General features: G+C 55.4%; 1 protein-coding gene across 13 annotated transcripts in view; it reads left to right on the top strand.

Moving 5' to 3' along the window:
* The window catches only part of LOC121442392 (SRC kinase signaling inhibitor 1-like), a 61287-nt gene that overhangs the window by 15308 nt on the left and 20183 nt on the right, over positions 1-25796 (top strand). For 11 of the 13 annotated variants that reach the window (XR_005973554.1, XR_005973553.1, XM_041643931.1 and 8 more), the window contains 11 exons: positions 6734-7035; positions 9790-9888; positions 16214-16237; positions 20096-20291; positions 20830-21028; positions 21439-21532; positions 21994-22868; positions 23455-23547; positions 23805-23848; positions 24135-24322; positions 25372-25547. Coding sequence is in view for 11 of the 13 variants with exons in the window: in XM_041643931.1 (XP_041499865.1) it covers positions 6734-7035; positions 9790-9888; positions 16214-16237; positions 20096-20291; positions 20830-21028; positions 21439-21532; positions 21994-22868; positions 23455-23547; positions 23805-23848; positions 24135-24322; positions 25372-25547 (2290 nt within the window). In the remaining 2 variants the exon portion in view is untranslated. Of the gene's footprint in view, positions 1-6733; positions 7036-9789; positions 9889-11623; positions 11874-16213; positions 16238-20095; positions 20292-20829; positions 21029-21438; positions 21533-21993; positions 22869-23454; positions 23548-23804; positions 23849-24134; positions 24323-25371; positions 25548-25796 lie in introns of those variants that run through there. The other 2 variants (XM_041643922.1, XM_041643928.1) reach the window with 2 other exon arrangements.

Below are 25796 nucleotides of genomic sequence, written 5' to 3'. Positions count from 1 at the left end.
TTCCTACTGGGCTCATGACAAGGACCCAGACAGCTAGCTAGCTGAGGTGGTTGAATGATCCTGTGGAAAGCAACAGAAACTCCACAGGGAGCTGGGGAAAGCGCAGACCCGGCCCCACTGCTCCTCCTAGGCAGGTAAGCTGTCCCTCCCCAGCCCTGAGGAGGTCCTTTAATTAGATTCCAACTCGTTTAACCAACTAAGTGGCCTTCAGTGGGTTTTAAATCTGTGCAAATTGGTTTGTGTTTTTCTGCCTGTGTGAGGTTGTGACTGGCAGGGCCAGCACCAATCCTCTCTCCTCCTGGCTTCTCCAAGGGCTCTTTCAGCTCTTGTCCCCCTTGATTCTGGATGCCCAGCTTCCTGGGAATGGAAGAGAACACAGGGGCACAGGTGACAGTCTCCTTCCTGTCCCTTATCCCCGGAGAGATACACCATCCTTAGTCACTCCACCTTCCAGGCCCTTGTATTCCCAGGAGGCGAGACTGGTCCGAAGCTTTCCACTATGGCTCTGTAGATCACTGAGTTGGGTAGGGGAGCCCTGGCTGTATCACCAGCAGACACGCTCTTGCCTTGTCCACCTCATGTCCGTAGCTAGGGAGTCCCAGAAGCTGAGTCCACCTGCCCGGCCCCTCCCTCTGTCTTCCCAGGTCCAGATCAAAGCCAGCCTTCCTTGGGAACCCAGTGGTGACGTCTGGATTGTCACCACCTCCCTCGTGTTTCCAGCTCCTTTCCCCTCCAGATCTCCCTCTCACGGGACGCCCTCCTCCTTCTTCCTTGTCCTCCCTCTGGCCCGGATGAGGTTCTGCCAGGATGGCCTGACTTCTAGAGAGTGGAGTTGGGCTGCAGAGCTTGGAGAGTTGCAGGGTGCAGGCACGGAGGTCCCTGGCTGGGATCTGGCTGGGAGCTCGTGTCTCAGCCTCTCTCAGGCTCGCTTCCTCTCCCCTCCAGCCGTCCTTCCTCCCCACCCGCATCTCTGAGGCTCTTGTTGGAGTGACAGGAGACCCAACAGGGCGCTGGGCATTAGCAATTTAGGGGGATATTACACAGGAATGTTTACAGAAAGGCAATTGCCTGGAAAATGACTTTGGTGGCTGTGGTATGGGGCGGAAAAGCTGGTTCTAGAAAACAGAGGCAGATGGGCTTCTGCTCCAAGGACCCACGGATAGATAAGCAGGGTGAGGGGCAGGGCACCCCAGGGGCCACAGCATTGGCCTGCCCTGGGTGAACAGGGACACGCATAGCTCCTAGAGCCTTGGCATTTAAGAAGCAGATCTGGCCTCTGACCTTTGTCCTCTGGCCTCTAGCCTTCGAGCGCATCAAGCTTTCAGACTGAAGCCGGTGTCAGTGGGATGGAGCTGTCAGGCAGTATTAACCACGGCAGCGCCTCAGGGCTGCTCCTGGGTGACTTGGGTGCCTCTTACTCTGTCTGTAGAGGGGACACCAGGAGCTCTGTTGCCTGCACTCGTGTGTGCTCCTGAGCAGGGTCCTGTGGCATCTGAAGCAGGCCCTCTTCCTCTCCTGAAATCTGTCACCTTCCCCCATCGCCCCGACGGCTGGTGTGACTTGCTGTCCACTGACAGTGTCTAGTCCCCCTCCTTCTGCTACAGCCCCTTTTCCTTCAGGCCCCTGCCTCTGTCCAGACTGTGGATTGGGAACACCTGTGACAGCCCCCTCTTCCTAGAGAGTCATCTTGCCTAGCCTCTTGGTGTCCGTGCCAAAGGAGCTGGCTGTGTCTGAGAGCCCTTTCCTGTCACTTTTCTGTCACAGCAGCTCTGATCTCCCCTCCGTTTTCTCCCTCCCCATCTCTTCTGAAGATGATGTCATGTTCCAGCGCTGCCCAGCGACAGGCAGGGGACAGAGTAGATGGTGACATCCAGGGTAAAGAAGCCAGGTGGGGCCGAGAGTGATGACTTATGAGAGGATGTCATTGAGATGCTGGGATCTTCAGTCTTCTGATGAGCTACAGTGATCTCATGAGAAAGAATTCAGTGGAGGGTAAAAATAAATCAGGCCCATAAATAAGCTGGGGGGAAGGGTCTGGAAGCTGCTGAACAAGTAACAATGTTTCTATGAAGCACCTGCTCTCTATCACAGCCGGCCACTGGGGGGCGCCCACTGCTTCCCATCTCCCCAGCGGGACCACCTTCCCCTTCCCTTTGCCCAGGCTGAGCTGAGTGAGGTGACAGAGCCCTTTTCTACGTCTCCCGTCCTGATGCTCCATTTTGTAACTCCCTGGCATCTACCCAGTTGCCTCGACTTTCCCATTAGAACATAATAAATAAATAAATATTAAAAAAAAAGAATCTTAGAGCTCGGCGTGTCTTTGCATGCCTGTAATCCAGTACTTGTGCAGGTGGCAGAGGCAAGACTTTGAATTTGAGGCCTGGGCTACACAGTGAATTTCAGGATAAATGTGGAGACTGTGTCTCAAAAAAAGCCAAAAGGGGAAGGAAAAAAAAATCATAGTTGGCCTTTTACATATAGGTGCCTCAGAAAGAAGGGAGACCCTGTACCCCTCCTTTGGCTCTCTGGCTTTTCTAGTGCCACACCCCTCCCCCAGCATGCCCAACCTCCCTCCCCCACTTGCTGAATTCCAGGCCTCTGCTGCTGTCTCCTCCATCCCCGTATTCTTCCCCGCCTAACCACCTAACCGCAGCCAGATCCCTGAGTAGCATTGATTTGGTCACTGGGCCTGGAGCCTGATGCCAGTGTACTGGACTCAGCGATCACCCTGGCTTTTTCCCTTAAACTGTGCACTCCGGAGAGAGAGTCAGGGCAGCTTGGAGGCTGTGCTGGTGGCTGGGATTGGCTCAGAGAGAATGGGGAGAACAGTAATCCCCCTCCAGGAATGTCTCCCACTGGAAATGATACGCTTTCTCCAACGTTGTCACTTTCTCCCCTGTGGGGCAGGGTTTTGAGGGCAACACCCCCGGTTTACAAGTTAGACCCCTGACTCATCAGGGGAGGGCCTGCTTGGCTGAATGTATGAATGACTGGGGGAGAAGCTGATTCAGCCCAAGGGAAGGTGGCTTGGCTACAGTCTAACTTCCGGTGCCTTGGCTCTAAAAGATCGAGGTGCTGGGATGCAGCTTAGTTGGTAGAGTGATTGCCTAGCATGCATGAAGTCCTGGTCTTGATCTCCAGCTCCGCTTAAATCAGGCATGGTGGCTCATTCCTGTAATTCCAGCACTCAGAAGCAAGAAGAGAGGATCGAGGCTACCCTTGGCTACATAGGGAGTTTGAGACCAGCTTCGGTTATATGGAACTCTGTTGGGGTGGGGGAGGGGAATAGACATAGAGAAAAAGGATGAATGAATATAAATGATTCTCCTTTGATCATTCCTGAACTGGCTCCCTCTTCAGTCCAGGTTGGCCCTCCCTGCTCCACCAAGCCCTGTAAAAAGACGTTCCTTATATACCCAGTCGGACATCAGGTATTGGGTTACTTCACTCTCTGAGCAAAGCCTCTGAAGTCCTTAAACAGATCCCACAGCCTTTCAGATCCCAGCCCTTCCTCCTTCCTGCCATCACCATCCTGGGAGAATTGGGTAGCTCCTGGTGTTCCCCATGGTCATCATCTGCCTTGGGCTAGTGCACTGTCTCCCCCATACCAGAAATGCTGAAGCCTTCCCAGCAGTGAGGAAGGAGGGCTGGTGTGGGGAGCAGGGGTGGGGGGAGAGCTTCTGGAGACAGAGTGAAGTCCATGTGTGTCCAGAGCCCTCTGGGGCAGAGGGGGCAGGAGAAGAGGTGGTCTGGGTCCAGAGTTAGGGCTTGCAACAAGGCCAGGCAAAACACACATGGACAGACGGAGGACTCCGAAGTGCCCAGTGCCCTAGCTGTGGAGGTCTCCCCTCCTGTCCTCAGTAGGGTGTGGCCTTCTAGGTGTCAGTAAGGGTGAGTGAAGGAAGGAGGGAGGTGGGGGTCTACACTTACAGAGTGCTTAGCCTGCTTCCCCTTATTCCCCAGGCCATCCTGCCTGGCCTCACTCACTGGTCACCCTGGCTCGCCACAGGGTCCGACGCTGTCAGGAAGACGGCCTCTGTATGCTTAGCCTTACTCAGTCAGCAGACTTCTTTTCCAGTTTCTTCTGTTATCAGGGAGCTGTTTGCCTTGTATCAATTTAATATTGCTTCTGTGAACACAGCTTCACTTTGAATTTGACTGTATACACTTAAGAGGAAGCTTATCTCATTACCACCCCAGGAACAAGAGCTATAAAACCAGCGATTTGGCCCCCTCCCTCAAATTTTTTTCTAATTCTTATGAAAATAAAAGTATAATCAATAAAGTATAAAACACTCAGCTCCAGTTGAGGCAGGAAGATCATAGATTGAGACCAGCCTGAGTTATATATCAAGACACAAAATAGTTAAGTAAATCAGCTATGTGTCATATGTGGGGCTGGAGAGATGGCTCGGTGGTTAAGAGCACTGCCTGCTCTTCCAAAGGTCCTGAGTTCAATTCCCAGCAACCACATGGTGGCTCACAACCATCTGTAATGAGATCTGGTGCCCTCTTGAGGAAGAGACCTGATCAGTCCTCCTCATCAACTTAGACCATGAAACTCAATATGGACAAGTTCAACAGAACCACCATATATGGGCTGCCCCCCCAAATTAATATATACATACAGACACACGTATATAGATTGATATAGGTGTAATGTCTTCAAAGTCATCTCTGTGTGTTTGGACCTCACTTGGGGAGCCTCACAAAGGATAGTAACTGTGATGACTAAAGGGTGCCTGGGAGGTCGGAGGTGGTGACTCAGACCCTGAGCTTTGTGGGGGATGGGACCAGACCATCAAGACAAATGTGTTGTGTGATCAGTGTTCTCTGCTCAGTACACAATATCATCTGTCCGGGGAGGTGTGGCAGTGCAAACCTAGTCACATTGGGGTCACACCAGGCCTCTACTACTCCCTGTAGCTTTAGACTTGTCATTGGGTCTCTCTGAAATGGGGACCACAATAATACCTACCAGACAGGAGTGTCGAGAGCCATGGCAATGGTGGGCGTCCTTCTAAGCCGATGACTTAAGTGCCTATGGGAGGTGTTGTCCTTGTGGTTGAGTGAGAGAGGCTGGGTTGTCTGGAGCTATGTTGCACATGCCAGGGCCTCAGCCTGGAAGAGTGTGTTATATGTGTTAGGGTGGCTCCTCCAACCCCTTCTGTGTGTGTGTTGGTGGGTGGAGTGTCCATATGTTGGTGGTGGTGGGAGGTTCTGTGTGTGTGTGTGCATATGTGTATTGGCACTGAGCTAGCTAGTCTTGAAATGTGGCTCAGCCTCTCCTTTCCTCCTGTGGTTGGATGTCAGGTACCTGGTGTGGCCCGGCAGCAGGTCTGATTAACATTGTGTGGAAGGAAGGTGGCTTTCGTGAACCTGGTTGAGCCCCAGGATCCCCAACCTTAACCTTATCTTTTTTTATTATTTTTAGTTTTTCAAGACAGGGTTTCTCTGTAGCTTTGGTGCCTGTCCTGCAACTACCTCTTGTAGACCAGGCTGGCCTCGAACTCACAGAGATCCGCCTGCCTCTGCCTCCTGAATGCTGGGATTAAAGGTGTGCGCCACCACCGCCCGGCCCCTTATCTTCTTTTTCCCCCAGTCTGTTCTTCCAGAAGTTCTCGGTAGTGGGACAGTTGCTCACGTGAGTGCAAGCCTAGCTGGTGGGGCCTGACGCTCCAGTCCTGCTGAGGTCATGCTTAGGGGTTGCCACTCCATGGACTGGAAGGCTTGGGTGGGAGGTATGGAGACTGCTGGCTCTCAATGGGGTAACTTCTGGGGGACATGGCAGGCAGGCAACTCTGTATTCCTTGTCTGGAACATGACTGATGTGGATACCCAGCAGGGCCTGCTTTCCTTGGGGGTAAGGGAGGGGGGAAGCAGTGCCAGGGAGGAAAAGGAGGCTGAGGGAACTTGGGAGGGGGTTAAGAGTGTGAAGACCTCAACCCCCGGCCTCCCCCGGCCTCCCCCGCCCACTTCTGTTTGTCCGTTGTTCCCTGTGCATCACTTCTGGGTCTAGAGCTTGCATAAATGTTGGGAGGAGAGCTTGGATCAGAGAGGGGAGCGGAGAGCTGACCTGTTTTGTCTGCCTGCTTTTTCTTAAGTTTGTCCTAGTCCATCTCTGTCTTCTCTGTGCTCAGCTTTTACTGTCTGTCCATCTGTCTGTCTCTGTGTAGGGAGGGAGGGAGGGAAAGGGAGTCTCTCTGCCCCAGATTCTGGGCCTCTATCCATCCTTGGGAAGGAGCCCTGTGACTGACCTTTGCCCTCACCCCACCCTCCTAATTCCTTGGTCACTGTCCTAGATAGCCCCAGCCGGAGGATACAGCCCTGATGTGCAGGTCTGAGGAAGGCACTCATAGCCCCAGCCTCTCCTTAGAGAGTGTTCTAGACCACAGTATGGCTCATTTCCCTGTCTTTAGGAAAGGGACCGAGTATGTAGTTAAAGAAGTGATCAGGACACCTCCAATACCTCTCCCTTCTCCCTGTCCCCACGTCCATCAACTTCCCCTGCCTGCTCCAAAGCCCACCAACGAGCAACCTGCATCCAGGACCTGCTCCTCACCCCTAACTTGGAATTCTAGGTTCACCTCGTATACTCTCTGCCCCCTTTCCTCTCCCAAAGGTCCCTCTGCCCTCGTCAGGCCCTGCCCTGCCCCACAGGGATCCCTGTTGAGATGGGCAGACCCCTCGGCATGGCATTCTGGTGACCTTAGATCCTCTCCCCCTCTCGCAGATCCGGAGCGGAGCAGCCCCCCCATGCTGTCTGCCGACGATGCCGAGTACCCTCGGGAATACCGGACCCTGGGGGGTGGGGGCAGCGGAGGCAGCGGGGGCCGGCGCTTCTCCAATGTGGGGCTGGTGCACACCTCCGAGCGGAGGCACACCGTGATTGCTGCCCAGAGCCTGGAGGCGCTCAGCGGGCTCCAGAAGGCGGATGCTGACCGCAAGCGAGATGCGTTCATGGACCATCTGAAGAGCAAGTACCCCCAGCATGCCCTGGCCCTGCGAGGTCAGCAGGACAGGATGCGGGAGCAGGTGAGTGTGAGCAGGGGCTGGGATCTCTAGGTGATCACCCAGTATTTTATGGCTGGGCAGAGCTGTCAGCCTGGAGTTGGGGAGTATTGTTCCCTGGGCCGTGGTTCTCTTTGGTCTTTCCTGGAGTCTGGGGGAGAAAGAAGTGGGGCTTAGTCTCCAGGTCCCTGCCATCGGCTTGACACGTTGGAGAATGGGTTTAGGCAGAATGTGGGAAGAAGGGCTGGAAGGTGTGTGTCTTGGAGGCCAAAGGGATGATTCTGAAGAAGAGAAGGGACACTTTTGGTGCTGAGGGCACTGGGCCTGGACCCATGGGACAGTTGAAATGCTTGGCCATGACACCTCTCTCAGGCTTGGGGGCTTCTGAAGGCTGGGTCTAACCCCTCCCCAGTCCTAGCCTGAACAGAACTCAGAACTGGGGACATTACTTCCTTTGAGAACACAGACTGGCCGTGTGACTGAGCCGGAAGCCTGTGTGTGCCTTGGCTCTCTCCTGCACCCCCAAAGGCTTAGGGAGAGGCTGGGCCTCTGCCTCTGGCCCAGGACCTGCACGGGTGGCTTCTCTCAGCCTTCCCCAGCCTGGACTCCTTCATGTCCCTCTCCACCCAAGCACTAGCTTCGCTCTGAATTCCTTCTCTCAGGACTAGCGTTCTATGTCTAGGCCTGCATTGACAAGGGGGCCATTATGGCTGCTGTGTCCCATCTCTGGGAATCTCAGCATTGTCCCCTCTGGGAGAAGGTGCACAGGGGTCCACTCACCAGTGTCCTTCAGTCACACTGAGGACTGTTGGGCCACAGTTCCTTTTTCAGGTGCTACTCAGTGTGACTAGGGATCAGAGGAGGGACATGCCCCCTTATCGCAGAGATCAAGGGCACACTGTCATGTTTTGGGGACCTTGCTTGTCCCCCAGACATTCTGTCTAGTTCAGTCTGGCTTTTGCATTTTCTAGACTCCAGAGTCCCCCTGGGAGCAGGATTCAGGTTGGTGAGGATCAGGAGGGGTTTTAGACTCATGTAGGGCCCTGACCCCCTTAGCTGGGGGAAAGAGAAGATAAAACATTGTGTGAGGGTCCTGGTCAGTTGGGAGGGGGCTTAGGATGAGGGATGTCAGTTTCAAGGCCTTATGGAGGCGGCACCTGTGTGAAGCCTAGCAAAGCTAAGGGTTTGAAGAGAGGTAGAGAATGCTGTATCTGCAGGGTGCTGGAGAAGCACATGAACCTGAGTCGATTTGGAGCATGGCAAGTCCTTCTGGGTGGTACAGAAGACTAGGGGTGGGTTCAGGGGGACATGTGGTACCAGAGTGGGGTGGGCCAGCAGATTACAGGAGAGTTATATTTGTTATGTACAGTTCTTGACTCTGGGGGTCGGGAGGCTTGAGCAGGGGAAGGAGGAAGTGAAGGAAAGGGGAGTTTGGACAGAGGGGCAGGGGGGACTAGGTAAGGGTTGTTGGTTGTCTGGAGCCATAAGGGAATGACAGAAAAGGACACAGCTAAGGGCCAGCCTGGTAGCAGGAGGCTGTGGGTTTGATTCCTAGCACTGCACAAACTGTCTGTCTTGGTTGCTGCGCGCCTGTAATCCCATCATTCTAGATGGGGAGGCAAGATAATCAAGTTCAAGGCCATCCTCAGCTACCAACCTGGGCTACATGAAACCCTGTCTCAAAAAACTGAAATTGAATTCTTGACTGACAGGGAAATAGATGTCAGTCTCTGGGAAAGAAACAGAAATGAATGAGAATCATAGGGGTGGGGTGGGAAGTTGGGAGGGAGCTTCCTAGGATGCCAGCTGGATCCCTTACATACATTTCTGTACTCCAAAGCACCGGCTTCAGGAGACCTGAGAGCAGTCAAGACGGAGACAGAAATGGGAGTGGGGCATGAAAGGGCATTAAAGCAGTATACGATGGTCAGAGATGGGCTGTGGGACAAACGGTGCCAATGCTTCAGAAGTCTTGGTGGGTCTGGGCAGAGGTAAGAAGAAATAGCGTCCATTTTCAATGGTTTGGAGCCCAGGCATGGTGAGGAACTGGGCACCCTAGTTACACACCTTTCTGGGAGGTGTAGCAGGAAAAGCTTCAAGAGGTACCGAGTCTGGCATGGAACATTCATGTGCATTGGTAGGTGGAGCCTGGTGAACACTCAGCAAGTAATTAGCAAATACTTCTGGAGTGAATGGAAGCTCAGTCATGTTCAGGTTCATGCCTTTCATCTGTCCTGCCCTCATCTGCCCCCTTAGAGGCTCAGTGTCAGGACCCAAGGCCCTTTCAATTGAACAAAGTACCATAGCATGGTACAGCAATGGTGTGGAGCTGGGCGAACATTTGGAGAGAAGTGTCAGGGGCCAGAGGACCAGAGGCAGGAGGAAACAGTCTCAGAGGAGTCAAGTCTGGTGGCCTGGGGTCCAGAGATGGCATAGACAACAGGAGTGAGGTCACTCCTGCCCACTGATCCCATCATTGTGAGGTCCGAGGTGACCTCCTTGGGAAGGAGAGGATTGTGCAGGGAGGCTTTGGGAATTGGAAATCAGGATTCTATCAAGTGTTGAAAGCCTGTTCTGTCAGAGGAAAGATAGACAGACATGCAGATAAACTTGGGGCCCTTGATAGAGTACCAGCTGCTGTGAAGAGCCCACCTCCATGACTCTGGCCCTCTTCCCTGTGCCAGGGCTTGCCCTGGGAGCATCCATCCCATACTGTCCCACCTCAGCGGCTCCTGCCCGCTCCCCCTAATGGGGTGTCCCCTTGCTTCACACACACAGGTCGGCGGCTGGACCGTGGACCCTGTGTGCCTCCTCAGCTCCCTCTGTTCCCACCTCCACGGCGATTCCACCCCCTCCGGGGCTGGCCAGCCTGCCCAGGTGAGCCAGCCATCTCCCTCCAAAATCCATGGCGGAGCTTGGCTTTGGGGAGACCCTTTTTTTGTAGGGGGGGACATTGATAATTTTTATTTCGCACCCCTTCTATGTATGAACCCTCCATTATCAGGAAACTTCCATACCCCGTATCCACATCTCCCCTGACTGATTTCTTACCATCGCCTCCTCAAACCTATCCCTTTTGAGGGATAGTTATGCTTTAAAAACAAACAAACTGTTGTTTCTCTCCTTTAAACAAGAGGACCTACTCTTGTTCTTGGGCTTTTAGGAACCTCTTATTATTCTCATCTTATTGCCCTTTCTGTGCCCGACTCTTCTGTTCCGAGTAGAGCCTGTCCCCCCCCCCCCCCCTTCTGACCACCAGGAAGTTCTGTGTGGTGTCTTTCTCTCACCCTTCATATAATTTTTAAAAAGAACTAGGGGTCTAGCCATTGCTTCTGAGCCTGTTTCCCCATTCCTCACCGAGCCTCATTTTCCCTGATAGGAGGATAGATTTTAGCATATGCTCCCAGCTCAGGCCTGGGCATTGCCAGGGGAGAAATAACAGACGTGGGGGCAGGGATCAGGAGTCCACGCCGTACCTGGAGCCAGGGATTTTGGACTTGCTGGTTATGGTGTAGGTAGGAGGAGGGCAGGAGCTGCCAGGTCGTTGGATGGAAGAGGTCTGGTTCTTCATGCACCAGAGTGGGCCAAAGCTTGGCTTTTCCAAGGAAGATGAAATGAAAGGGTATTGTGACAGACAAGGATGTCATGAGAATCTAGAGCTGGGGCACCTGGACTGAAGGAACGTGTTTAGTAACAGCTCAGCACACTGGGCATCATTCTCAGGGTATGGAGCCACTTCCTTCCCAGCTCTAAGCCTCATTTTGTCTGGATTTGGGGAACAAGGGAGCAGGGGGTGAGCCTGTTATCAAGGTTGGATGATGACAGATGATAGAGAGGTGTGCCGAGTGGCAGTGTGTGGGGGAGACCACAGACAGAGGGTTGGGACAATCATGGTGATGGACTGCAGACAGGCACAGGATGGACAGGCAGGTCCTTGGTGCCTCAGGTCCCTTAGGTCGAGTGTGGGATAGGGATAAGGTAGACGGCAGGAACGAGGCTGGATTAGAGTGGGCTGAGTTGTGCCCCGTGGTGAAGTTCAGGTCTGTCTGCCTGTCTGGAATTCTGCTCCGAGGGAAGAAAGGAGAGTTTGTAGGGGACCTTCGTCTTAGAGCTCCACAATACGCACAGCGTCTTGTCATCTTTGGATAGAGCTCATCACATTCCTCCCCACCAGGGAGAAGTCTGAGCTTCATTTTTTTGTAAAGCACAGAGACACCCAGCAAAGGACCAGAATCACACACAGCAAGGCAGGATCAGAGGTCAACAAGGAAGCATAGGCATCTTAGGCCTCCCCGATTCAGTCGGGGGATTAAGTCATGGAAGGATTAAAGGGGCAAAAGGGCGGCAGAGAGGAGGCTAAGGGCCCGGAAGGTGGGGGTAACTAAGACCTTTGGGGATGGGTACAGTGAAGGGGATCCTGGGAAGGGACCAAAGGTTAGACCAAACCACAGCCCCTCCCCTCCCCCCTCCCGCTCTTCCACTAGGCTGTCTAACCTCCCTCCCTCCTGCTGCAACCCGAGTCCCGGGCGGCGGGCCGGCGTATCGGGTGACCGCGGCGACGTAGCCACCAGCCTCTTCTCTTCGGCGTGGCTGCGCCGGCGGGGCCGCGCCGCGGGAGGGGGCCGAGAGGGGAATGCGCACGGCAGCGCAACGCGCGGCGCCAGGTGGAGTCGCGGTTACCGGGGCGACCGGGGCCCGGGCCCGCTCGGTGGCTGCAGCTCTCCCACTGCAGCAAAGGGCACCGGCGGCGGCTGCAGAGGCGGCCGGGGGAGGGGAGAGCCTGCGCGGGTGGGAGTAGCGGGCGGTTCTCCCTCCCCCGCCCGACGCGGGACCAGGCTCCACGCGTGCACCTGTAGCCGCAGGTAAGGGTGAGAGGCGGTGGGGACTCAGTAGCCGCGTGGGGTTCGGTGGGAGAGGGGGCGGGGACCTTGAGATCGAGTCCCGATCCACGATTTGGAGAACTGGTCTAGGGGTGCGGGGCGTGCGACTGCAGTGGGTTCCCGATCTCGGAGAGACGCCCCCTCCCTTTCCCCACCGCAGCAGGTGCCTTCCACGTGGGTCGGCCCCCCGCCCCCAAATGCGGCAGGCGCCCCCTCCCCCAATCGCGGAAAGTCATGACCTTCCCCGGGTGCGCCCCGTCCCAGGGCGCCGTGCGGCTCTCGCAACGCACCCCCTCCTCGCGCACTCAGCCTCCGCAGGGCTCTGAGCCGCTGGTGTCGCTGCAAACCCCTAGGGGAGGGCCGTGTGCGGCTTGGCGGTTGCAGGCTGGCAGCCACCGTGGCCGGTGGCGTAGCCCTAGGCTGGGAGCTGGCGTCTCCGTGGACTTGGGTTCACAGGAGTTGGGAGGTGGGTGTGTGCGCCAGTCTGGGGATTAAGGAAGGGTGTGCGAGTCTTGGGTTGCCTTCCCCTCTGGAAGATGCTCCCTTGGGGCCTGAGGTCAAGGAGGAGTCATGCGGGACGCCTGCCCAGGGGAAGGGAAAGAAACTGAGGTAAGGTCCCAATGGGATCTCTCGCCCCTCCAGGGTTGGCTGGAGTGGGAGGAGGAGGAGGGCCCACTAGGGGAAGAAACCAAGACTAAGTACTGGAGAGGTGAAGAGTGCCGGGTTAACTCCTCAGCTCTAGAGGGAAAAAGCTGTTTCCTCCACTTCTGGGCTCCCTGGGGGAAGTACCCCATCACTGAAAGCTTGGTCCTGAGGGATGGTTGACTTCTGTTTTTGCCCCAGCTCCCGCAAGCCCTCACCACCAGCAGCAGGTCCTGCTAGTAGCACTCCTGCTCAGCTCACTGAGTTCTGGGAAAGCTGTTCTCCCTGTACTTAGAGATGTGTTGGCTTTGGTGAGGTTTTTATTGAGTGAAGAGAAAAGGGACCCTGAGTCCCTGCTGTCCCTGCCTTTTAATATTTATTTATTTATTTTGACGCAGGGTCTCTCTATTAATATGTAGCTCTGGCTGCCTTGAAGCTCTCCAGGTAGACTAGGCTGGCCTCTAACTCCCAGAGATCCACCTGCCTCTGTGCTGGGATTAAAGGCCTGCACCGCCATGCTCTTTCAGGGTTTTTTTTAGACCCCTGTCATTCTCAGGAAAAAGGCTCAGAGCAAGCCAGGGCCAGGATTGGAGGGAGGGGGACCAAGCCTAGTCTTTAGGACTACCTGCTCCCTGCTGGCCTTGCTTGGTTTGTTTGATTGGCAGTTATTCATCATTACAGATTTGTTGAGGGCATTGCTACCCTACCAGGTACCGTGTTGGACACCAGCTGAAGAATCTACAACTAGGAAGGGGTCAGGGAAGGGACCGGGTGTCCCTCTTGCACAACAGAGGAGCCTATGCACTCTGTCATCAGGGACAGTCCCATGGGTTAATGCCTGGAAGCGAGTGTGGATGATGGCCCATCTCCCCAGGGGCTTCTTCCCACTGCAATTTTCCCCTCCCAGGACAGAGAGTTGCTGGGAGACCATGTACCTGGGTCCTGCTGGGCCAGCTTAAAGGATCCCTTTTCTGCATTTGAAGAGAGGACCAAGAAAGGAGGCAGGACTTGCTTTAGAAGGCTATGACACTCAGAGCTGCAAGTTAGAGGGCCAGATGACAGTGTCCCCCTGCACGTCCCCCAAACACAAGCATAGCTTCTCTCCCATCCGTGCCCTTCCCAGAGCTAGGATGATTTTCCCAGACACTGATACCACCACCCTGTTATCTCCCAAGCCTTTCAGGTCCTGCCTGATGGGTCTGTACAGGCTTGGAGCCCACAGTGGGGCCTGGCCAGTGCGGGTATAGCCAGGTCTTGCCTATCCATCTCCTAGGAACATCAAGTGGGTCTCAGTCATCTGCACCAGGTACCCTGAGTTCCTTGTGCTGAGATTGGTGACAGGATTAGGGATGGGACAGCTTTTATCACTCTTGGTTCAGGAAACTCCCCGACACACAATGATAGTGCCATCCTAGCTATTGGAAACTGGCTAAAGGTGCCACAAATGTCCTGACCCAGCAGGTAGAGGGGAGCAGAGAAAGAACATTTTCTCTGAGTTCTGTGTGTTTCATACATCGCTCTGATTTTTAAAAATTACATTTATTTAGTGTGCGTGTGTTGGGGACATGCATTGACTATGGCATGTGTGTCTGGAAGTCAGAGGACAGCATGGGGGAGTTGGTTTTCTCATTCCACCACATGGACTCCGGGTATCAAACTCAGATCTTCAGACTTGGCAGCAAGCACCTTCACTCACTGAGCCATCTTGCTGGCCCTTGTGGACTATTTTGTCTATATTTCTGTTGCTAGTGTTTGTGTATTTGTGTGAATGGGTGTCCTTGCCTCTGTGGCTCTGTGGTGTGCTGAGGGGGGTGTGACTGGTCTTACCACCCTTCATGTCTTTGACTGAGCACGGTGCTAGCTGGCGTCCTTGGGAGAACATATGGATCTGAATCGGATGGTCTCCGTGTGGATGTCTTCGAGTTACTCTTTGTTCCTGGGGGCCATTTCTCATGGCTTCCCCTAATGTTGTGCACCTTAGTGGGCGTGTGTGTTGTTCTGGGTGTGTTTGTGACATCCTTGTCTACCCAAGTATGTGTCTGAGTCTACCAGCTCACTGCAGGACCAACGTGCATGTTACAGGGAGCTGTGGATGCTCAGTCCCCACTGTGGGGTGGGTACCAAGCGTGAGGCTTTCTCTGCAGAGCCGTCTGTCATTGCTGGTCTGCAGACATGACTTTCAGCACAAACCTTTCCGAGTCCTCAGCCTGCCTCTGACGTCTACGAGTCCTCTCTCCATGCTTCCTGTTCTAGCCAAGGTCGCAGAAGCTGTGGCTCAAGTCTTTAAACCATGCCCCATCCCTTGCCACCTCAGGGGTGCCCTGTGTCCATACAGCCTTGGTGATCCCCTTTCCTTGCCTGAAATGTGGCTACTTTTCATCTTTTGGAGGCAGTAATTTGGGAGAGAGATCGGGATTGTGGACCAGGCATGTGTGTAGGGTGGCAGCCGATGAACTTTATTCCAGATCCAGGCTGGCATCACCCCCCCCCAAAGAGCTGTCACTATAAAATATGTACCCAGCAGTAGCCGTCCTTAGCCCCGACTCAGCCCTTATGCCCCCAACACATCCAGGGGGCACAGGGCACCACAGCATGGTGTCTTCCCAGCAGGAACCCTCAAGGTCCCTCTCCTCTGCCATTGGCTGTGAGGCCTGGGGAATCTTGTCTGCGTGTGCCAAGCACCCTGGGACCAGGCCATCTGCTGCCTCTGTCCTCCTGCTGAGGCTGGCACCGGTCAGCAGGGTACCCTCAGCTTTGCCAAGAACCAGCCCGCCCTCAGGGCTGTCCTTTCCTTGTTGGTAACCATCTGGAAGGACCTTCTGGTCTCTAGGGAGGGCAGGGCAACCCAGGGTTACTGCGAGTGAGGAGGAGCCTTGGGGCCCCCTTACAATTCTTTTCCACTGTTTCTGTAGCTCCAAGTGCTGCCCAGGCTTCCATCCACTGCCTAGTGCCAGAGGCCCCTGGCAGTGGTCCACTTTTCTCCACAATCCTTGCACATCCTGGCACACAGGCCTGCCTACCCTGGCCTTGGTCCCAGCCACCACCATCTCCTCTCTGCCTTTAGCCCTACTGGGGTCCCATTCCCTTTTCGCGATTTCATTCCTAGGTTTCCTGTACTTTGATCTGTAGCTGTAATGCCATTGAAGACTGCTCAGTCTCTAGCTTCATCTGCGTCTTCCCAGCCCTCCTGCCTGCTCCAGGGCACCTACTTAGGCCTGTGTAGGTCTGCTCAGCACACCTTTCTCCCATCTCCAGCTCTTCACTTTCCCGACCACGCTGGAATGCCATCTTTTCTGGGACATTTGACCTGGCCTCTCTCTGGTCCCACAGCCCAGACTGGTCACTGCCGTCCCTGAAATCTTTGACCATCTCATAGCCATCAGCGCTTTCCCTTACCTGCAGCTCTCTCCGAGGTCGATTACTATGGCTAGAAAGACACTTGAAACATCGGGAACGTTCTATCCTGCTCCCCTGCCAGCAGACCTGGAACCTGCCCCTCCTTGGTGAACCAGAATGTTCCAGCCTCGTGAGAGAATTGAGAGGCACAGGCATTGCCTACTGTCTGCTCCCCAGAGGGTGGAGGCCCATGACCCAGGATTGTGTACTGAGAGTCTTTGTCCTGTCCTGTTCCACTTCCCTGACAGCCCCCTCGTAACCATCTCTTCTCTTATTCCCATCAGCAACCAAACTACTGGAGTTTCAAGGTCAGTGCGCGATGCTTCTGCTTCTGTGACAACTGCATGTCCTGTCCTCCCCTCCCCACCTCTGCCTTGCACAATGCTTTGCTCTGGGGTGTGCATCTGCAGGGGCCCCCTCCTCTGTGGGCGGTGGGCCTGGGGCTGCCGGCTATGGCTGCTGCTTGGGGGGAAGAGTCTGGGTTTGTCTGCCGGGGGCTTGTGGATCCAGAGTGGGAGTTTTGCCATCTCTGCTGGAGGTTTGGGCTGGAGATGCTCAAGTTCTCAGCTCTCCCAGCCCGCTAGGGGTGTTTTAGGAGGAGAAGGGTTCCCGAGTCTTAGTAAGCTGACAGAGGCAGGGACCCGAATGCATGCGTTCCCTGTGGGCCCTGGACCCTAAACTCACCTTGTCCCTCAAAGGAAGGCCTCATGCCTGCCTGTTTTTACTCCCCATCATGTCAGGACAAGGCAACACACTTGCCCTATACGCTTAACTTTGTTTATCTTAGGGGCAAGGCCTGGGGGATGGGTGCCTTCTCACCTCCTCTGAACAATTTTATTTTAGAGAACTAGAGTGCTTTCTCCCCACTCCCAGGATACCATGGTGCCCCTGGGGGAGCACCCTCAGGCACTCCCTCCTTCTTCCTTGACCCCCATACCCAGGGCTGGATGAGAGAAGTTCTGCTGTGGTTTATTGTGTAGGATCTGCAGTCCCTGGAAGCCTCAGACCTTAGGAAAGGGTATCAGATTCACCAGGTGGCCGGTGTGCAAACTTCTTCTTCTTTTTTTTTTTTCTAAAAGCCTTTGAATCAGTATTATGGGATCCTGTATCTGCCTGTCAGGGGCAGGAGAAAGGGGAGGGTTAATGCATGGGCCTGAGGGTCTGGCCTGGTGGTGGATTCTAGCTTGCTGTTAGTTAGCTTACTGACCCAGCAGGAACTTACAGTCTTCTGGGCCGTGCTTTCTCCTTTGGAGAGTGAACAACACTGTCTTCATCATAGAGGGGTTCCCCCACTCTACTAGTGGGGATTAAACCCAGGCCCTTGAGCATGCAACTCTTTGGAGGGTATTGTTTTTGTTTGTCTTGCTTCCTTTTGAGACCAAGTCTCCCTGACTGGCCTGGAACAGGCTGTGTAGGCCAGGTTGGCCTCAAACTCACAAAGCACCACCTGCCTCTGCCTCCTGAGTGCTATATTTAAAGGTGTGCGCCGCCATACCCAGTACCCTAACCCTTTTTTTTTTTTTTTTTTTTTTTTTTTTGGTTTTTCGAGACAGGGTTTCTCTGTGGTTTTGGAGCCTGTCCTGGAACTAGCTCTTGTAAACCAGGCTGGTCTCGAACTCACAGAGATCCGCCTGCCTCTGCCTCCCGAGTGCTGGGATTAAAGACGTGCGTCACCATCGCCCGGCCCCTAACCCTTTTTTTAACCTTTTATTTTGAGACAGGGTGTCACTAAGTTGTCCAGGCTACCTCTGTAGCTCAGGCAGGCCTTGAATTTGCGATTCTCTTGCCTCAGCCTCCTAAAGTGCTGGATTACAGGCATGTACCATCAGGGCTGACTCGGGATTGCTGAAAGATTGGAGAGATGCGAAGAATGCATGTCCGAGGCAGTTTGTCCAGTTAGCAAGTTTTCCCTGGTAGCTGACTTCATCAGCATTGGAGTGGTGGATGCTGACCGGATTCCAGCCTCTGGATGCTACAGTCGCCTTGGGCTATCATAGGCTGTCGTAAGCCCCAGGTTTCCACTGTGAATCCTGGAAAGAGTTTGGTGAAAGCTCCCAGGTGCTCCTGCCCAAGTCTTTGGAGAGCTGCTGGGAGCCCCAAGATCTCGGTGTGACTGTCCTCGCCCTGCCTCCTGTCTGGCAAGGCTTCATTAGCTTCTTGGTGGAATAGGCACAATGGCTGAGTTCACTGCCTCCCTCGGCAGCCCCATCCTGTATTCGAGTTCTCTTTGAATTCCTGTTTCCTTCTCTTGCCATCTCCCTTAGTCAGAACATCTAAACTGTGGCCAGCAGCTCATATGTGACTGTCAGTGTGATCAAACACAAGCTCATGAGCTTACTTAAAACATAAGATTTATTTGTGATTTTTTTTGTAACTTTTGTTCAGTTCCTAACTGTGAATTTGGTAGACAGCATGTCAAAAATTGGACATGCCTGCTAGTGGCTTCTAGATGTTTCATTTTCTCTGCTTTGGTCCAGGGAGCAGAAAGAAGTGTTAATAGACTTTTCTTCTTCTTAGAGATCCCTCCCCCCAAGTTTCTCTGTGTAACAGCCTTGGCTGTCCTGGAACTCACTCTGTAGACCAGGCTGGCCTCGAACTCACAGAGATCCACTTGCCTCTGCCTCCTGAGTGCAACCACTGCCCGGCCTAGGGTTTTCTTTAAGGTAGAAAGAATGGAAAGGTGCCCATGGTGCTAGAGTGGAGGCAGGAGCAGGCAGAGGAAGGGATGTGGCTATCTTTTTTCCCCTAGAGTTCCTATGTTTGTGGCCAGTCATCCCCAGGGTCCTGTCCTCTCCGCGCTGTCCACTTCATCCTTTTCCAGACATCTCATTTGTGACCCCACTCTGACCCAGTGGCCACTCCTATTCTTCATCTCTGCCAGCTGCTGCATTCTGAAGCTTCTCATCGACCCCAGTCTGGCAACCACTGACCTTTCAGTTGCCTGGCAACCCCATGCCCACCGGCTTGGTTCAGACTCCCTGACTTCTGAATAGGTTGCTGCTGCAGTGGTTTCTCTGGGGACGAAGGTGGGAGGGGCTCTCACTGTTGGCCAGCCTAGAATCGAAGCCTGGGCTCTGAAGTCTGAGATCTCCCAAGCAGGCCTTGTCTACTTAACCAGCTCTAGGTAGCCAGGGCTACGTACTGAGAGTCTGTCTCAGAAAAATAATAATGATTTAAACCATCCAGCGTCTATATAGTAGCTGGGTTTAGTGTGGGAACTAGGGCTGAATGGCAGAGGTTGTGGCCCTGGGTGACAGCCAAAAGTAATTTCTAGAAAGACAACTGAAATAAGGAGAGACACCACCTTCCAGGAGATTGGAGTCAGGCCCATCTCGTGGCATCCTTCCCACTGAATTCCACCTCCTAGGCCTTTATCTCGGGGGAGGGGAACTGGGACTTGAACCTAGGGATTCTCTGTGACACCCTTCCTCACCTCAGCTGTAGCCACAGGGAAAGGGCTGTAATACTCATGGCTAGGGGAGGCCAACCAGGCTGTGACAGTGTTCGTATCCCAGGGAGGGGCGGAGCCCACACAGTACACTTGTGTGTCACACCTGGCTTTGCATGTATACTGTGTGTTTACTTTAAATTATGGTTCAGTTGACTCAAGGCTTTGGGAGACTCCCCAGGGACAAAATCCTCTAAGTCAAGAATCCTGGCATGGACACCTCCCAGTGCCGAAAGCCTGGGGTCCCTCAATCTCTTTGCTTTCTCCCTGCCCCCCCCAAGCCCCTCCCGGACTCCATGAAGACAATCCACCGCCCACGCACCCACCGTTTAATTAACGTCTGGAACTAATGCTCCAATTTGCCCAACAATTCTGCTGCTCACCTCGGTGACAAATTCGTGTTGTTGCTCATTGGAAGCTTAAAATAGCAGGCGTGCCCATGGGTCCAACTCAGATGATTTCTTGTATAGCATCCCAGGGTGCCTGAGTCGCTTGCCCACTGCCTACCTACGGGTGTCCCAGGGAAGCCAAGACCTTCGAGAGTTGAGGGATCTTTCTGCAGCTGCCCAGCGAGTCTAGAACCCAGGAGACCCACCTCTGAATGTGTGTGTGTTGCTGGCTGGCTGGAGCTCTGTGGCCCAGATGGAGGTTGTGGCAGAGCAAGGGTTGGGGGTGGGGGCTCATGCTTGGTGCCTCTCGCCCTGCCCCGCCCCTGCAGACCCGCAGCTCGCGCCATACTCAGGGAGCCCAGCCAGGGCTGGCAGACCAGGCAGCCAAGCTGTCCTACGCCTCGGCTGAGTCGCTGGAGACCATGTCCGAGGCCGAGCTGCCCCTGGGCTTCAGCAGGATGAACCGCTTCCGACAGAGCTTGCCTCTCTCCCGCTCTGCCAGCCAGACCAAGCTGCGCTCACCAGGTACTGCCCAGCCTGCTTGCCTTCAGGTCCCGCCACAGCTCCTCCCTCCGGCTTATCCCGCCCTTCGCTACTCCATCTCCTGCCACTCCCTCCTCTAGCAGCAGACGCCTCCTCGAAGTTCTAGCTCTTTCTTCTCTGCTTGACCTTAGCATACCCTGCTGGCCCTTAAGTTCTGTCAGCATCCTCTCTATCCAGCCCTTTTCTATTTCTACTAGGCTTTTTTTTTCCCTCCCTGCGTTCTCGCCAGCCTCTCCAACTCTTTCCCGACTTTCTTTCAGTTTCTGCTCCACCAGCTCCTTCCCCCAGCCCCCTTTCCACGTCCAGACTCCAGCTGCCTGGGGTCCGGTGGGTTTTTGGTGTGGTGGGCCGCAAACCGGCGGAATGAGGAGCGCATGGGTGCACTTGCACTCGGGGGCAGCCTCCGGCCTCAGACCTTGCCGCTGTGGGACTGACGCCGCTCCCGAGGGCTCACCGCACTCCCCTGGTGCGAAGCCGGCTGATAGAGGCAGTGACCGTGAGGGCGGCCTCTCCTTCGCAGGAGTCCTGTTCCTGCAATTCGGGGAGGAGACCCGACGCGTACACATCACGCATGAGGTCAGCAGTCTGGACACGCTACACGCACTCATCGCGCACATGTTCCCGCAGAAGCTCACCATGGGCATGCTTAAGTCGCCCAACACCGCCATCCTCATCAAAGACGAAGCTCGGAACATCTTCTACGAGCTGGAGGACGTCCGGTGGGCGCGGCCCCAGGGGTTGGGTAGACTTCCCCACTTCTCTGAAGAGTGCTGGACCTCTGGTGGCCCTTCCTTAGATCATTAGGCACCCTCTCTTTATCCTTTGCCCCCCCCCCACCAAGTCCTAGTGCCCCGCCCTCTCTGTTAAATCATTCAGATTTGTGGATTCCCACTGGCAGGAAGCTATGGAAGCGGACTCCCCTCCCGTGTGTGTGTGTGGGGGGGGGGGGCACACTCATGCCTGCTTGCTGGTGGCAGACATCTCAAGGAGTCACTGAGCACCGGGCTTAGGAAAGGGGGAGGGCTGGGTGTCAGGAACCTCTTGTCTGCCTGAAGTAGCTGCTGCTGGTCTCCTCATTGTGCACAGCTAGGGGGAGCACACGGTGACCCACTGCCTCTCTCCCTGACAGGGATATCCAGGACCGCAGTATTATTAAGATCTACAGGAAGGAACCACTGTATGCTGCTTTTCCTGGCTCACACCTCACTAACGGAGACCTGCGGGTATGTCTGGGAGACACAGGGCACTGGTGAGATTGGACAGGTGGAATCTAGGCAGAACTAGGCCGGTTTAGGAGATGGGAACTTAGAGGCTGAGGCAGGGTGAGTTGTGAGGTTATGGAAGTGCCATCTACTCACCTGCTACCTTCCCCACAGTCCACTCAAGATTTTTCTAAAGGGCCTTTAGATACTGTAAGTCCCTTTCGGCCACTTCCCTTTCTCTTCTCCTTCCTGGTCCCCATCAATGATGGGCTGAGGGTTGCTTTTCTGATGTCTTTCCATCTGCTTGTTTACTTTCCCCTATGCTGGGAGTACTGAGGGGCCCAGGATGCAGAAGGAGACAGGACAGAGGGGGTTTTCTAAGCCTGGTTGGGGGAGAGGTGAGGTGCTGGCTCCTCAAACAAGGGGAAGGAAGGCCTCTTTGTGACCAGCTCCGTGGGCTTTTTGGGCTGTTTTCTGCGCAGAGAGAGATGGTGTACGCGTCGCGGGAGTCGTCGCCCACGCGGCGCCTCAACAACCTGTCGCCAGCATCGCACCTAGCATCTAGCTCGCCACCTCCAGGGCTCCCATCCGGCCTGCCGTCGGGCCTGCCGTCCGGCCTGCCGTCGGGCTCGCCCTCGCGCTCACGCCTCTCCTATGCTGGGGGTCGCCCGCCCTCTTATGCCGGCAGTCCGGTGCACCACGCGGCTGAGCGACTGGGAGGTGCCCCGGCCAGCCAGGGCGTGAGCCCCAGCCCCAGCGCCATCCTGGAGCGGCGCGACGTGAAGCCGGACGAGGACCTGGCAGGCAAAGCGGGCGGCATGGTGCTGGTGAAGGGCGAGGGCCTCTATGCAGATCCCTACGGGCTTCTGCACGAGGGCCGCCTGAGCCTGGCCGCCGCGGCGGGGGACCCGTTCGCATACCCGGGCGCAGGTGGCTTGTACAAGCGGGGCTCGGTGCGCTCGCTCAGCACCTACTCTGCCGCCGCCCTGCAGTCCGACCTGGAGGACTCGCTGTATAAGGCAGGCGCTGGCGGCCCTCTCTACGGCGATGGTTACGGCTTCCGCCTGCCGCCTTCGTCCCCGCAGAAGCTGGCCGACGTGTCGGCACCCTCTGGGGGACCCCCGCCCCCGCACAGCCCCTACTCGGGGCCGCCCAGCCGTGGCTCGCCGGTGCGCCAGTCCTTCCGCAAAGACTCAGGCTCCTCGTCGGTTTTTGCCGAGAGTCCCGGAGGCAAGGCCCGCAGCACTGGGAGCGCCTCAACGGCCGGAGCACCACCTTCCGAGCTTTTCCCTGGACCTGGGGAGCGCTCTCTAGTAGGATTCGGGCCGCCGGTGCCAGCCAAGGACACAGAGACCAGGTGAGGGGACATAGAAAGAAGAAGGAGGCACTGCAGAGGATGGCCGGTTCTCTCCAGGTTTAGGTCACAGGGGAGGGCCAGAGTATCTTCAGTGTGGCAGGGAAGACACTGGATGGCTGGGTGAAGCCTCAAGTGATGACTGGAACAGAGACCCGACTTTGTATTCATTCCCCATTTTACTCGGAGGTAAAAGGAAGGTGCTGATTCAGCCCTTTTAGTGCCCCAACAGCAGTGAGAGCTGTCCAGCAAGGACCCCGCTGAAATCCGCTGGAGCAGGCTCGGGATAGGGAGGAGTTGGGCATTTTGTGTTTATGTTTTGTGTTCTTGAGACAGGGTCTTGCTATGTAGCCCAGGCTACTAAAACTCGCAGCAATCCTCCTGCATCAGAGTGCCTTGTGGGAGCAGTGGTAGAGAGGCAGTGGAGAACTAGGAGTTTGAGCCTTGACTTGGGTCCCTGTTCTGTGTGGCAGCTAAGGAAAGATGAGCTGTTTGTCCTTTGGCTGCTAATCTTAGACTGGGGAGTAGGGTGAGCTGGAGGGACCACAAACTCACGGGAGCACTTGCTCAAATCCACCTTCCTCCCCAGGGAACGCATGGAGGCCATGGAGAAGCAGATCGCTAGCCTCACAGGGCTGGTGCAGAGCGCCCTCCTGCGAGGCTCAGAGCCCGAGACCCCAAGGTGAGAGGCCCTCTCTCAATACCACTATCAGGACCGGGGCTTGAGGCAGCGATGAGCCCCGCCACCGTGAGCTAAATCAGAAGCTCAGGACTCAGCTCTACCTGTGTCTACTGTGTGGCTCCGAGTGACTCCCTTTCCTTCGCTGTGGCTCTATCCTAAGGCCAAGGAGCTGGGCTGACATTTAAGGTCCCATTCAGCTTGGATGGTCTGAGGCCAGCCCAAGCTCCCACAACCATTTTCTTTTCTTTCCGCCACAGTGAGAAGATTGAAGGCTCCAATGGAGCAGCCACCCCTTCAGCGCGTGAGTGACCCTTCTCTTCCTCTCAGAGTTTTAGGATTAGTTTCCTAACCTTGAAGCTGGGCTGCCAGCTCTCCTAGTAGCTACATCATGGGGCTTTCTGCCGATAAACGAGTCATCATCTTTGCCCAGGCACATGGCTCCTGCTAGGACTTGTCACCTTAGGGTAGACGGTCATAACTGTGTGTCTCTCTGGCTGGATGTGGGGTGTGAGTGGAGAGGATGGCTTCTTCCCCTCACCGTTTGTTCCTCTTTCCTTATCACTCATCCTTCTGGTCCCTCTTGGCAGCGTGCGGATCAGGTAGTCGGAGCAGCGGGGCCACTCCAGTGTCCGGCCCTCCCCCACCCTCGGCCAGCGGCACCCCTGCAGGGCAGCCCACTGCTGTCAGCCGGCTGCAGATGCAGCTGCATTTGCGGGGCCTACAGAACAGCGCTAGTGACCTGCGTGGCCAGCTTCAGCAGTTGCGCAAGCTCCAGGTACCGAGCGCGGGCCCCCCCTCCCACTTACCTCTCCCCAAGCTCTGCCCCACCTTTCCTCACCATCCAACTCTGGCGGAGTGGAGTCCTTCATGTTCAGTAGTCTTTCTTCGGACCCTTTCTCCTCTTCCCTTTCTATCATTAAACCTTGCTCCTCTCACCAAGCCCTGACCCTTTATTGACCCCCAGTCTCCTACCTCCCTGAGCCCTAGCCACCCCTCCTCCCTTCACCATCCCTTGAGGCTGTCCCAGCTCCTTCAGGCCCCGCATCCATATTCCCCAAATCCCCTCAGCTCTCCCTTCCTGAACCTGGAGTGGCTGTCCTGCCCTGCCTGGCAGATGGTCCCACCTGTCAGGAGCCTGGCATCACTGTGCCGGCTCCTCAAGAGGGGCTCAGGGCTTGTCAGGTGAGGCTAATGAGCAGAGACAGGCTGAAGGGGGGAGGCAGAGAGCTGCCATCTGGGCCACGGGTAAGATCTCGCCCACCCACGTCATTTGGGCTCGGAACTGGGACCTTTATCTTGTAGGCTTAGCCACAGTGGCAGACCCTATCAACCACGGAGTTTGAGTCCTTCACCCCAGGTCCTGTCTCCACTCAGGGCTACTTGAGGACATAAATGCAGTCACACTGACGTCAGGGCCCTACCTAGTGTTACCCCTTGGCCACACAAATTCTCATCTCGTTCCCCTGTCCCTCCAGAATGTAATCTTGGTCTAGGTTCTCAGCTGTCCCATCCTTCCCTGCTGCTCACAGCCGCAGCCACAGCCACACCGCTGTAACTTGGGCGAAACCCATAATAACTTTGCCCTCTCTATGAGCCCTATCACCCTCGGTCAGGATCTCCTGGACAGGTTCTCTCCAACTCAGTCCTTGACCCCTGCGTCTGTTTTGCCACGCCTTTGCAGCAGCTCACCCAGCAACCCAGTCTTCTGTGGAGTTTTGCTTGCACGGGGCTGCCCTCTGCCCACCCTTCCTCAGCAACATACATCCTCCCCCGACCCGGTCCACGCGTGCATTCTTGCCCACGCGGACATCCTTGCTCCTGCAGCTCCAGAACCAGGAATCAGTACGCGCGTTGCTGAAGCGCACCGAGGCGGAGTTGAGCATGCGTGTGTCGGAGGCGGCGCGGCGGCAGGAGGACCCGCTGCAGCGGCAGCGCACCCTGGTGGAGGAGGAGCGGTTGCGCTACCTCAATGACGAGGAGCTCATTACTCAGCAGCTCAAGTGAGGCTGGGCCCCTGCGCGCGGAGGTGGTGGGGGGTGGCGGCCGGGGTGACCCAACCTGATTTGCATGGGAGGCGCATCCCCTTTACTTCGGAATCATACATAGATGACGTTGGCTGTTCTGAAGTCTGATTTCACCCTCCTCTGTGGCCTGATTTCTCCATGACCCACAAACCTTTGGCCATCTGGCATAATTCCTGATTTCTTTTTTTTTTCTGGCTTGGTGCCTGCCTCTGCCATGTTATTGCT

This window comes from Microtus oregoni, unplaced genomic scaffold, assembly GCF_018167655.1.
Source record: "Microtus oregoni isolate MIOR12 unplaced genomic scaffold, Mior012 000091F_ref0000469, whole genome shotgun sequence".
NCBI classification, from domain to species: domain Eukaryota; kingdom Metazoa; phylum Chordata; class Mammalia; order Rodentia; family Cricetidae; genus Microtus; species Microtus oregoni.
This window is presented reverse-complemented; position numbering and strand designations above follow the sequence as displayed.